The sequence below is a fragment of the Anguilla anguilla genome, chromosome 5 (genome assembly GCF_013347855.1).
Source record: "Anguilla anguilla isolate fAngAng1 chromosome 5, fAngAng1.pri, whole genome shotgun sequence".
NCBI classification, from domain to species: domain Eukaryota; kingdom Metazoa; phylum Chordata; class Actinopteri; order Anguilliformes; family Anguillidae; genus Anguilla; species Anguilla anguilla.
The window spans coordinates 46991483-47005483 of NC_049205.1; the positions used below are offsets into that span (position 1 = coordinate 46991483).

At 37.3% G+C, this 14001-nt stretch overlaps 1 protein-coding gene across 12 annotated transcripts; it reads left to right on the forward strand.

Moving 5' to 3' along the window:
* The first annotated feature begins 314 nt into the window (after window positions 1-314).
* LOC118228400 (GA-binding protein subunit beta-1-like) lies at window positions 315-10690 on the forward strand. 12 transcript variants are annotated; one of them, XM_035419890.1, is made up of 9 exons: window positions 315-596; window positions 4455-4562; window positions 4704-4871; window positions 5272-5466; window positions 5600-5738; window positions 6131-6244; window positions 7350-7529; window positions 8538-8653; window positions 9705-10299. In XM_035419890.1, exons 1-9 carry the CDS (start codon window positions 591-593, stop codon window positions 9885-9887), a joined length of 1209 nt encoding a protein of 402 aa, XP_035275781.1. In that variant the 5' UTR covers window positions 315-590; the 3' UTR covers window positions 9888-10299. The 12 variants fall into 12 exon arrangements, with proteins under 12 accessions (XP_035275781.1, XP_035275786.1, XP_035275782.1 ...); XM_035419895.1 differs by lacking the exon at window positions 315-596 and adding an exon at window positions 634-745; XM_035419891.1 differs by lacking the exon at window positions 315-596 and adding an exon at window positions 791-1070.
* The last annotated feature ends 3311 nt before the right edge of the window (window positions 10691-14001 follow it).

The window sequence follows — 14001 nt, forward strand, 5'->3', positions numbered from 1 at the left end:
CTTTGGTAGAATTCCACACATAGACATTCCACATGTTTATGTTACTTTGCAGTAATTTATTTGGTAGTTTTAACTCAATATTCCTTATACAAGCTTAGATACACAACGCTACCGCCATTTGTCAATTTCAGTCTTGATTTTCTTTTATATTTTGGCATTATCTTGGGCATATTCTGTGATTTTTTCCCACATGATAATAAATGTGTGACTATCTTCACCTCGTGTGCAATCTAGACACTCAAATGGCTTTGAATAGTAGTGTCTACATGCACTTCAGTAAGAGCGTCTGCTTAATGTATACACCTTCCTCTTTTCACTTGTCGCGTGAGGAGGTCGTAGTTGTCCGTTTAGTCTATCCCTTTAAACCAATTGAATGTGTTAGCTAGGGGGCGTTATATTCTAGGTGTAATGGCCTCATTAACAGAATGTAAAAGGACACATTGTGGTAAATATAGTTTAAATACCGCATAGTGGTCGTGATTTTATCATTGGCGGTGTATTCATAAACCCAACTGAGTGGCGAGGACTATACACGTTGACTCGTTCGAGACGTATACATTCTTCACTGTGAACAATTATTTACCCAGAATATGGGGGTAAGCTAATATACCTTTCACCACATGCATTTACCACTTTTCGTATGCCCAACTATCATTTAACAGTCGTGTGCACAACTATTCGAGTCATAAGTGCGAAATTTCGACTTGTCATACACACGTAGAACAGCGCATGTACAACAGCAAAGGTTTGTATGTATTAATCCGCACGCACGTGTGTTTTGAAGATGTTTTGCTACAACGTTTTGTAACCCCCAAAAGCCTGCGTTTCCAGAATTACACTTAGGAATATACCGGGACACGGAATACAGAATATACTGAACTAACAGCGTTAAAATCGAACCTGATAGAATTTAAACTAATGTGGGTACGTTGCCCATTCTGTGTACATCCGCGCATAATACGGGGACTTTTCTTTCAGTAAAAATTGGGCGCCGAATAGAAAACACCCCCAATTCCCCAGCATCATTCACTAGTCCTTTACACAACAGTTTGGTTTACTGAAGCGATAAGGTAAGCCACGAAAACACCTGATATCACTCTATCGGATAATAACGAATCTTTTCCAGGTCAGTCTCAGGGTATTTTGTCTGGCCCCACCGGATGTGGAAGTTGATGTCTTTGCTGGTAAAAAATAATTCCACTTCCCCCGGAACCCCGATCATCCTGCCGATTTCCTGTTTATTACATTAACTTGCCAGAGTTCCGGAGTTGCCGATATATTACGTTTTTGGAGGAAAATTATATATGTAGTTTATTAGGTGTGGGGACGTGTGTTCAGTCGACAGAATGGGGTTCGTGCTGTTGTTATAGACCAGAAAATGGTGGCCTAGCTCGCTGGCAAATGTGTCACGGCGGGTGAGCGCCATGCGTGGCTAGCAATGTTGCTGACTGGCTAGGTTGCGCCCAGTAGCTGTAGCTAGCATGTTGGCAAACTTTATGTGCTTGGGTCAGTACAACTTCAGTTCATATTAGCTAGCTGGTAATGACGATAGTTGGTGTAGGCGAACTTGCCAGCTTTATAGTAACATTTATTTACACTGTGTAGTGCGGCTTAAATTGCAACCGGTTCGTTGCTAGCTCGTACTGCTGGTTTCAGCTTCTTAAATGTTAACTAGCTAGCAAGCATAAATAAAAGTTAAAACATTCCTTGGCGAAGTATGCTTAATGCATTGAGAAACATGATGACGAATCCCAAAAATGGCTAAAACCAACCACTATCTACAATTATCAACTGTTGGTTTTAAGTGGCTACAATATTCAATATTATGGGAGTAGTCTAGCTATGATCTGTAACGTTACGATGTGATGGCTTGCGAGATCATCACTGGTGACTGCAGTATAGGAATTAGAGGAGAGATAGTGATTGAGCGCGTGTTTTAAGAATAGAAACGTGTACGCTAACCATTTGAATATTTTGTTTAGCAATGTGTTATTTGGATTACATTCCTGCTGCACAAGAAGTTGCTCAATAAAACATTGAGTGATTGATAACCCAAGTTTTGCTTTAATTCACTACAATTTGTATTAGTTATTCCTGGTCTCAGAAACCCTTGCATTGCTGCAATGGTACACTCACCATAGCTAACGTTAACCATTTTCACATACGTTCCAATGCGTCCTATACAGCAGGGGTTTTCAAACTCGACTGGATATATTTAGTGCAATCACGGTTCTTGAAAATGTTGAAAATTCCACCTTTTAATTTTTTTTTTCATTTGAACATATTTTAACACCATGCAGTAGATTAATGTCAGTTTCACTTTTTCAACAGCTAGGATCATTTGACTTGAAGTTTTATCAATGGAAAAAAAAACCATCTCTTTCTAATGGAATCAATTGTTATATTATACATTACAGAAAATGGGAGAATCTGTCAATTTGTCTGATTCAATGTTTTGGAATTCTAATTTTGTTCTTCATGGTGGGCATAGCTATTTCTGACAGTGTGACCTTTAGAGGGCAAGTCTTTCAACGGACAATTAGTGTGTTAACTCCTTTGCGCACATGCCAAATCTGGTCAATCCTTGCCCATTTGGGGGGTACCCTATTTAAAGCTTTATAACTCCAGATGTGAGCATCACTGAGACTTGAAAATAGCTTAAATGAAGCAAGACATTTGTACCATTACAATACTTATATAAATAGCTTTGTGATCTATATGACTAGTGGGTAAAATATCCACATCAATATCTTTGTCAGAATATTCAGAAATTGACCAAAAATGTATCTTAGACCGACTGACTTGAACCAGTTTTATTACTCCATGTGAATGATCTGTTGTAAGGATATTTTATTCTCCAAATATCAAATAAGCTAGATTTATCCATAAAGGCTTTTGGCCTTCCAGTGGGCCATCTACCAACTAATCCATCTAAAACAATATTGAAATCCCCTCCATGTTTATCTAACCATCCCATAAATGTTCTGTATAGATAGGAAAAGATAATCATTTTCCAATTTATTATTGTACCCAGAAACGTTGGCAGTAATTGTAGTAAAATTGTTGTAATTAATTACTTGGCAGATGAAGTGTCCAGCAGGATCACATTCTGAGTGTAGAATATATCCACTGAATTTATTCTTTAAAGTAGCCACTCCAGTAGAATGTTCAGAGCCATGACATAGCCATAAAGAGTTACCCCATTAAGATCTCCAAAAATTGGCATCATCAGTAATAGAGTGTGATTCTTGCAAATAAGATATCCGCCCTAATCTTCTTTGCAGAAAGAAATAAAGATTTCCGTTTAACATAATTAAGTAGTCCCCTAGTCTTAAGTGAAACGAATGATAAAGATAACTGATTAATCTGAACAGTGATACGTATATAGAATAATGACAGTTAACAGAGATAATGGATGGATGACAGAACACATCGCTCTTAACTTAACAAGTTTCCTAGGCAACAACACAGAGGTTGACTCATATTTCGGAACAGCGCCCCACAGAGGCTCCCAAGCCAAATGATTATTGATTTCCAAATGAATATATATTTAGTTGCCTGGCAGCCCACCAGGTCTGTACAATTATAGGGGAAACGCTGAATATGGAAAATGAAGTGCAATTATTTTGTATCAGACAGGTAAATGAGAACCACCCTTGAATTACAAATAAACAATACACTATTTTTTTCTTTTGAGTGACAGGACACAAACGGAGCTGACCATCAGTCGTTTTCAAACTATCTGCCAATGGCCGACTGCAGTATTAACAACCAGAATTGTTTCTGAAATGAAAATATTGGTGATAAGTCTTGGCATTGCTTGGATGCAATATTAAATTATTAAGTGCTCACACAGTGTGCATAATGCAAATTACATTGTCTATTTCTGGATTCTGCTTTGGCTACATTAGTATAGTAAATGCTTCTAGAAGGGAAATTATTTTGGGAGCAGTTTTTGGCAGAATATTTTAACAGTACATCTTGAACTGCTGGACTGTTTTGGAAAGAATAATTAAAAGTGATATGCATAAAAGTGATATACACTAAATGCCTGTAATGTAATGTAATGCATTAGAATCTTGAATTGAAAAATATATCTGAGTCTTGACCAAGAGCATAATTGTTGTCCTGACCTTGAGCATAAAGGTTGTGAAGTCTTACAGCAAATGACTGTTCCCAGTGCTTCTGTTTTCCACTTTTTTGTATCTAAAAGGAATATGGTGTGAGTTTTGAGTGTGATATGGCTGCCTATTAGAAATATTTAGTCTTTTTAACTTGTTTGTATGCATGTACGTATGTGTATAATTATGTATTGCTCTTTGTTCTTTCTGAAAAGCAGTTTAAGCTACATTTTTTCATATGAAAGGTGCCATATATAATTATTGTTATTATTATTTAAATAATAATTTTAGTAATCCGGAAGAAAGTTTAAAAGCTCTGACTTTCAACACTAGATGTCGCTGGTGGACTTGGGCAAAAAGCTGCTGGAGGCAGCTCGATCCGGGCAGGACGATGAAGTTCGGATTCTCATGGCTAATGGAGCACCATTCACCACAGATTGGGTGTGTAAACCCCCAGCTCCCGTGAAACACAATGGCAAGCCGGTGCTAATTTTATTCAGTGTTCTGGGTTCCTTGAGCAGCATATTTTCTTTGTAAGCATTTGGTGACTTCCATGAAGAGTCCTTTGGCCTTACCCTACAGCTTGGAACCTCTCCCCTGCACCTCTCAGCTCAGTACGGGCATTACTCCACCACAGAGGTCCTCCTCAGGGCGGGAGTGAGTCGAGACGCCAGAACCAAAGTGGACAGGACTCCCCTACACATGGCAGCTTCGGAGGGCCATGCCCGCATTGTGGAAGTGCTGTTGAAGGTGAGATCCTGCTGCACACCCCATGCAGAAAAAAGACAGAAAATTCTAGAAAAGTTGCAGCTGGTCAGAAATAATATAAAATCACGAAACAGTGGCTGCAAAAATATTCTGTTTTAAAATGGGGAAAAATAATTAAAATATTTAAACATGAATATGTATCCTATCCTTTACACAAATAAGCTTTGGTGTAGTGAAAAAAGTACTGCAGCCACTTAAAGGCTATGATATTATAAACCATTTGTCTTTAATTGGAGAAGAAAAGCTAAAAAGTATGTATTTTACAGAGATCTTACTCAATTAAGTCAGACTATGTTCCTGTGTTGTGCCTTGATCATCCCCACAACAATCCATTCAGGGCACAACAGAAAGGTCATGTTTCAATGTCGGCCTTTGTTTTTAGCATGGAGCTGATGTAAACGCGAAAGACATGTTGAAAATGACGGCCCTCCACTGGGCCACAGAGCACGGCCACCGGGACGTCGTCGAGCTCCTCATCAAGTACGGCGCCGACGTTCACATCCAGAGCAAATTTAGCAAAAACGCTTTGGAAATCGCCTATGACAACGGTAATGAAGAACTAGCTGAAATCCTTCAGGTATATTCATATACAGCTATATTCTTTTCCTGGCGCGCTAGATTAGATGTGTTGTCATGTTCATTTAACTGCAGTTTGTGATCTGTGCGTTTCACATTGTGCAATTATTATTATTCGTGTTTTTGTTGTTCAGGTGTCCATGCAAAACCAAATAAACACAAACCCAGAGAGCCCAGACACAGTGACCGTACATGCAGCGCCACAGTTCATCATTGGCCCTGGAGGACTTGTGAATTTAGCGGGACTAGTTTCTGGAAATACCAAATCATCAGGTAACTCTTCACTTCAGCTCAAATATGTGCAGTGACTTGCATGGACATACATCCAGACTTTATAACAAGGATGGTTAAAGGGCATGAAATAAATGAACGTCTTGTGTTTACTGACGGATTACACTTTATATCATATTTAATACCTTTACCTGATTATAATACATAATAACATCATTATCTTGATGTTACAGTGGTGTACAAAGATAATGAACAAGTAGAGAAAGATGGTAATTGATGTATATTCTATTCATAAGCACACAATTTAAAAAAAGTTTGCCATGATTAAAAAAAAACATAAATATTAAGCAGTGGCATGTGTTATTAATGACACTGTCCTTACTTGAATATTTGAGCTTGCTGTGCTTACTAATGTATGTCAAATCTTTTCTTAGATGATGCGGGTCTGTCAACAATACAGTTTGGCAACTCATCAACATCAGTATTAGCTACATTAGCTGCTATAGCAGAAGCGTCTGTTCCTTTAACCAATTCATCTGAAACACCAGGTACTTCATATTAAGTTGTTAAGAACATCATTTAAATTTTCTCCAGTGGGTACACTTAATTTCCAGGCTTAGATTAGATTTAACATGACTGGACTGTTGATATTGGTCCTATGAATCTCTTCATACTCAATATTATAAGTTCAACAATTATATGGCTACAGTATCATAAATAAATGTACGCCATGTTTTTATTTTACATACATAAAAAAGTTATCTGTTGCATTAGCATTACCATTCCATATTGGTATTTTAAACCTACCCGAGTAAGGCAGTTAAACCATTTCAGTTAAGGTAAGGATATAAGGTGGACAGTGGACAAACTGAGAAGGTAGCGGCTGATGTAACATACCTTGAAATTGCACCTAACATTATTGCGCCATTTTGTCGCTGTGCCAGTCCCATTAATATAAGGTGGCTGGTGTTTTTAAGGCAACAGGCTCTGTACAGAGTTGTAGGTTATTAGATTCTTAACCTCAGTGAGAATGACACTGTGCAGGCTGGCGGGATGCATGCCTTGCAGTTACAGGGAAGATTTAAATAACAGCAATGTCTGCACTTTACAGTGAAATTTGCAATGGCAAAAATGGAAGATAACAGAGTCATAGTTTTCAAATGTTTATTCGGATTTATGTGTTCCATTCAAAGACATGCTATAGAATGAATATACAGAACATAATTCTGTAATTCAATTCAATTTAATTCAATACAATTTTATTTGTGTAAGAATTTTTACTGAGCAAACACCAGACCTGAACCCCCAAATAGCAGGTACAAAAGGTAAAAAATTCCCGGTGGAGAGAAAACCCTCAAACGGTGGCGAGAAAAAACTCTGCGATGGGAAGAAAGCTTATATTCTTATTCTTATGTTATATTCTTGTTTGGGAGTATATAAGGGACAGCAACTGATGTTTAAGAAAAATGAAGCAAACAATAGACCTCTTATGTTATCTATCTTTTGTTTATCTGTTGAGTTTGATCACTACTACCTTCTCTACACGTGTGTTTTCCTTCTAGCCAATTGTAAAATGAATGCCTGCTGGGTGCAATATGTGTTCTGGAATGTGCTCTATTGTGACGTTCTCTGTGTCCTCCATTGTTCTCTCAGTGGTTGCAACAGAAGAAGTTGTGACGGCAGACTCGGTGGACGGAGCCATTCAGCAGGTAGTCAGCTCAGGGGGTCAGCAGGTCATCACCATAGTTACCGATGGAATCCAGTTTGGCAACTTGCAGTCCGCCGGTGGTATAGGCCAGCCCATTATTTTGACGATGCCAGATGGCCAACAAGGTAAAAGAATTATTAAGTTATCCAGACATAACTGCAATGAGTTCATCTGTTTTTATTATATTAACACATAAATAGCCAAATGAATGATCAGTGACTGGGCTGTTGGAACAAGGAATGAAATGCAAATTTTCAACATATTTACAACTGTGAAATGTAGTAGCATTTACTTTCTTTAGTTCTTTTTATATATACTTATTGAAAATGATTTTAATTGTATGTGGTCTTAAATAAATAACATTACCCTACGGTTGGGAGACCTGTATGAAAGGCTGTGTCGCACAGCAGTAAACATTGGTTGGCCTACTTAAGCTGCCGTGATTGTCTATTTTCAACCTTTGCTTTGTAGATAAGATTTGCCTATTGATATGCTTGATTCTGTCTGCGTGAGTTTTATGGTGAGATTCAAGGTCACCTCACATTCCCTTTCCCTCCATGGCAATAGGAGAAAGATTTGTTTTCAGTTCTCCCTCTCAGACTTCACCCCAGTGTAGGCTACACATTCCCCATAATATACCTGCAGGTGTTTTTTTTGCTTTGTCCATTTTCCTGACCAAATATCTAGCTAGCTATAGCATGTTTTAGTCAACATGGGCTGGGACAAATTTACAGCTAATCAATGCTTCATAGCCTTGGAGTCTACCATGATTATCACCACAAGGGGTGGATGGTGACTTCTCTTCCGAACTGACGTGATATAATGGAGGTTCAAGTTCCATAGCCCATTTACAAAATAGATCCTTCCGTCGACATCCTTATAGACTATGAAAAGCAGGCTGAGAGAAGATCTTCTCAAATTGTAAACAGAGTTTTCAGTTTTCATTTCAGTTTTAATGTATGCTTTCATATTAAAAGCTTCTGCAAACATAAAGTCCCTGTACAATCTACTTTGGAGTTAGTAAAGCTGGCTGGTTATCTTTAAATATCTGAAATATTCTTAATTGTACATAAAACACAATCATACTCAAAAAAGTCCATTTTGAATGTGTAATCCTAGATTTTAATGTTCAGTTTTAACAGTCCCAGCCACAGACATTGCAGAGGAAACTGTAATCAGTGAGGAACCCACAATGAAGAGACAACGCATTGAGATAGTGGAAAACCATGTAGAATGCCAAGAAATTGAGGTAAGTCAAACACAGTTTAAGTTTAGTAATCATCTTTAGCGAATAAAACAATTGAGTGGATTCCACATCATTTTTGGGTACGACAAAGTGAATTCCAGTATGTGCTTTTTACATGAATTCCGTTCACAGCTTTAATGCTGGTAGTATAAAATTGATTTATGCATTTAATATGTTCATGTAGGCAGTGAAAAAGATGTGTCTTTGTGAGAAAGCCTAGGGTTAAATGTGTAAATGCTAGATTAACAAAATCATTTTTACTATGGAAAGAAGAGTTCCTTGATTCTTGAATCCTTGAATAAATGGTTATTCAAAGTGCTTCTTGAACAGTTAAAAAATGTAACCGTGTTTTGTTTAGTGCAAACTATAAATTGCTATCATTATGTTGCATTTCACTTGTACTTGGGTAGTATGTTGATGGACAAATTCAAAGGACAAGTCTTCCCACAAGCCAGAATATGAAAATTTGCCTCCATGGATGTTTATACATTGTGGTTTTTACCTCATTTTTGTTTACAGTGGGAAAGTTGGTCACCTGAAGTTCATGCATAAAATTGACTTAAAGAATGACTGTAATCCATGGTCTTGTCATTATAGGTACACTAAGAACATCCCAGTTAATGTAGTGGAGACAGAGTTTGAATTAGCGAAGGGAGAATGGAGATAATTAATGACAAGCATGCATGGCTGAAGAAAGAGCAAACAGAGACTGTAAAATGTATATTTTCTTACTTTTATATCTCTTATTATTACTTTTTATTTAAATGAAATATATGTGGAGCATCAGAAAGCCTTGTTATTATTCAGCACATTTAACAGGTAAAAATGTGTTTGTTTTTTTTTTGTTTGTTTTATTTAATTTTACTTCTAGCATTTTTTGACCATTATCAGTTCTGTGCTGTCTCAATAAAATGCATCCACCTCAATATTCTCTTTCTCTTATTCCCTCTCCCCCCTTTATTGCTTCAATTGTCTGAAGAGTGTGACTGAATGTCATTAAATTCAACTGGCTTTGCAACTGTGACATGCAAATTGTCTGATTGCATCATATTAGGTGATCCAGGTGTATCGCTGTCAGCAATTTCACAATATATCTGTATGGACGCTGAGAGGAAACAGAATCACAAGGGAGTATCAAATACCATATTGCCTTAAGGAACATGTACAAAAGGATGCATATTTATTTCCAATAAAAATGTTCACAAAAAGAACCTTGTTTTATAAGCACACAATATGAGAAGATTACTTATGAAGAAACTTCAAATTGATTCTAGTTTCCAGACCATTTCAAGACCATTCACCTGCAAAAATGAGCACATCACTAAACGCTTAATTGTATAAGGCACTATTTGGTGGAACTGCTTCAACAAAACACTTCCTGACAAAATGTGCTAATTACAGTAGTATAAAAGGTTATACATAGCTATCATGCTACAGTAATACTGTTAGACTTCATTTTATATTTTCCAATTCATGAGTAAATGTGCTGCATTATGTTTTTCACAGGAGAAAGAAACCCTAGAGAAACAGTTAGAAGAGGCAAATCGAGAAGCCCAGAAGTATCGCCAGCAGCTGCTGATGAAAGAACAGGAGGCGGAGGCCTACAGACAGAAACTAGAGGCAATCACACGTCAGCAAAGCAGTAAGAAAGCCGCATGAGTCTTCTGCCCCCGGGAAAGGCTTCTCCTGATTGGTACACCTTTAAATAAATGACAAAAAGTTAGGGAAATCCACGGTATTGGCTGATTTTCAGCTTCACAGGGATGTTACAGAAGAAATATGGACTGAAGCAGAATTGCTGTTCATCGCTGAAAAAGATCATGTTTTGGACATGATTTGTAAATATTTCCTACTGATTTTACATTGTAAATATGTTCGGCCAGTAGGCCCTGGTTTTTTTCCATGTGTTTTTTTTTTTTTTTTTTTTTTTTTTTTAAAGAGCGGTGCTAAACCAGCCTGGTCTTCTGACTGTACTCCACTCCCTCTGCAGTCTAGCTGACTATTCCTCACATTGTTACAATAAAATATAAGAAAAGAAAAGCATTGTCCTTCATAGCATTTTTTAAAATGTCTGCATGGGAATATTTAACACCTTGGTAGTTTATAATCAACGCTATACAAATTTTATTTATTTTTTATTAGACTGTCAGATGAAGAGGCGGAGACCCACAGCTCTCTCAGTTGTCAGAGGTCTGGTGGTCAGTAAATTCTTGGTATCTAAGTACCTTGTGACAACGATCAATGAAGTAACTGTGTCAGTCCTCTTTGTGGGAGGAGTTTTTCTTCTCAACCAGCCCAATGAATATTGGAGTAACAGGAGGTTAACAAACTTTTTTTCTTTCTTCATGTGTAACAAATATGTTTCTTATTTTTCAAAAATAATACTAAGGATGGATACACATTGATATATTTGAACACAAGCATATTGAAGTTTCAGGGATCCCGTCAAGGTACTGTACAACAATGGCAACCTAGTAATTAGGCATATGGAGCCACAAGTAGAGACCAAGAGAAATGTGAGCTGTTCTAGAATATATTTTTCAAAGGGTGAGAAAAAAAGGGGGTGACATGACATTGTGCTGAAGAAAAGGCATTCATGTGCATTTGAACTATAATTAAACTAAACAAAGAGTTTCTGAGAAGATTTGCTAGGTAAATTGGAAGAAAAGAAAGGAAAAACACAGGAAAAACTGGTTTCCCTGTTGAAATCTCACTGGCCAGCAGCCATTTTAAAAGACTTACAACACAGTAACAGCAGTATTAACTACTTAATTCTTCAATTTGAATTTGAAATAAAATAAGTAGCAGAATACAGAATCTGAATTTGACTGAAAGGAAGTCTAATTTAATTCAGAGTAAACCCAATGGATAATTGAATCCATTTATAACATTAAACAATATCTACTTTGATATCAGATCCATTTTTCCAGAATTACGTCTAAAATCTTAATACAACAGGCCAGCCAGTGGAGGATGGGCTTCCCCTTAACCAGTTCTTTCCATTGGGGAGCTTTTTATTGCCACCATTTGAGTGTTTTTATTCTTACTGTGGAGTTAAACAAATGTTTTACCCCAATTGTTTGCTTTTTGGGGGTTTAGGCCTGGTATTTCCCCAAAATGTATTTTGTATTTATTTGTGACAGTGTCTCAGTAAAAAGCACTATACAAATAAAATCAAATTGAACTGAATTTAATTAAATTTAACACCATTAAAATAAGATTTCTAAGAAGCCATTTTATAGAAGCTCTATTTTTGTCCAAAACTGAAATACATTTCTCAGCATTTATTCAGTCTTCGTTGCATGCCCTTTGTTTTCAAAGCCAACGTCTATGGTTGGTCTGCTATCATTCAATAACTCTAGCTCAGCACTTCTCAGCCCTGGTCCTGGTGACCAGCTGTGTATTCAGATTTTTGTCAAAGCTAATCTCTTGATCAATTAAGGTTGCTTAAGATGTGTTTAAGTACCATAATTGTAATTAAACTTATTTTAAAGTGTGTCAAGTGGCTGATAATAGTTGAAATAACCATGAATTATCACAGAAGAGATGTGTCCACTACGCATCCACCAAATACCTATTCAAAGTCATGCCTATAACTTATAAAACTCATTTCAAATCAGACATAAAATTTGTATTGAAAAAACCTCAGGATTGTATGGGCATGGTCTGGAGCACCCCGCCACCCCACCTCCCCACTGAATGCCTCCCAAACTAAACCAACCACAAGTAAACAAACACACGTGGCAAAGCAAACACACATCAGAAATGCACAAACGGTATCCCAGATGCTCAACACTGTCAACAGCAACGAATGCAACTTGTAAAATTGTGACAGATTTTTCTGTTTGTGTGAATTCCGCCTTTTAACCCAGAATCTGATTCCCTCCCCTGCCTCTACTAAAGACATCCTATTTCTTACTATGCTAATTAAGACATTAAGTGCAGCTTCCTGCCTAATCAGATTAGGTCTTATCACTGTAATATCTTTTGTGTTTTATCAATGAATAGATTTTCATTGAATGTCATTGAACTGATTTCTGGACCCAAGAGTTAAAAAGAAAATTCTAATTACAAATTGACATGGTATCGGCTATGCAGATCCCAAACCCATATTATACCTTTCATACCAGTGATTGACTAAAGTGAATCAAGTGCTTAATCCAGGGGACTGCCCAATGAACTACGTGCTCTATTTCATTGGGGATTAATAAAGTAACATATTCTCTAATCTTACAAAAAGAAGTGCAGGGGTGGCAGAGTTCCGTCTACAGACTGATTTCCGTCAAATTAATTATTTGTTCCGTCAAATGAATTATTTTAATTACTTTTTCCGTTTATTTATTTATTTATTTATTTATTTATTACCGCTAATAGATCCTCGTACCCATTATGCGTGTAGCTACGCGCAGTTGACTGGAGAGAGTTGCGTGAAGTTGCAGTGTAAAGCCAGCCTGTGAAGTTGCACCGTGTAAAGCCAGCCTTAGTCACTTAGGCAAGGAGACAACCTAAGTGGCTTTATGCAACGCTCCTATATGAACCCCTTAGCGTAGGGAAATATTTTGCATAAGGGACACACTTACGTTTGAAACTTAAGGTAGTTTATGCAACCGGGCACTGGCATTTCCCCGTCCGTCCCTCTCCAGTTATTGTGTCCGTTAATATTATGAATGCACATCTGCATAGTAACAGGTTGGCCAACGTTCACTTTATTCATATTCGTTTCCAGTGTCTCCCTTTTTTGTTCCAAACTCTGAGCCGGGTTGTAACCGAAGTGCTGCTTCAAAACTGCGCCCCCCCCGCCCCCAAATGTTTATCACCAGCAGCCACTGGCCCAGAATGCACGAAACTGCACCAATAATAATATATATATTTTTTTTTTAAATTGAGAAACTGGATTGAGAACAGATGGAGTTATTTCATCCCAATTGGCAGTTTTTTTTTCATGTTTTCAAGGCTGAATCTGAGAGAATTATGTTCTGTCATTCAGTTGCCAACAGTTTTGTGTTTGACCTGTTAAGATGATAAAAGGTGAATGCAATCCAACGTTCATTTAACCATTACAGTTATTTTAAGTAATGTCTACATGACTTAAAAAATAATGTGTGAATGTGTGTTCACATACGAGGCAAGGAAGCAAGCAAGTCAGCATACTGCAGATATTGTTGTGTCCTAGGGCCCTACTGAATGTGAATGAACTGTATAACTATGTTTTCTTATAAATTACTGCCAGTCCTCTGATTTAAGCAAATAGACTTGCCAACTTTTTTGAACAGGCAGGTGCTGGTTAAGTGACCTTTAAAACAACAAAATGATGTTATAAAGTTCAATGACCCTACAATGACTCCAATGAG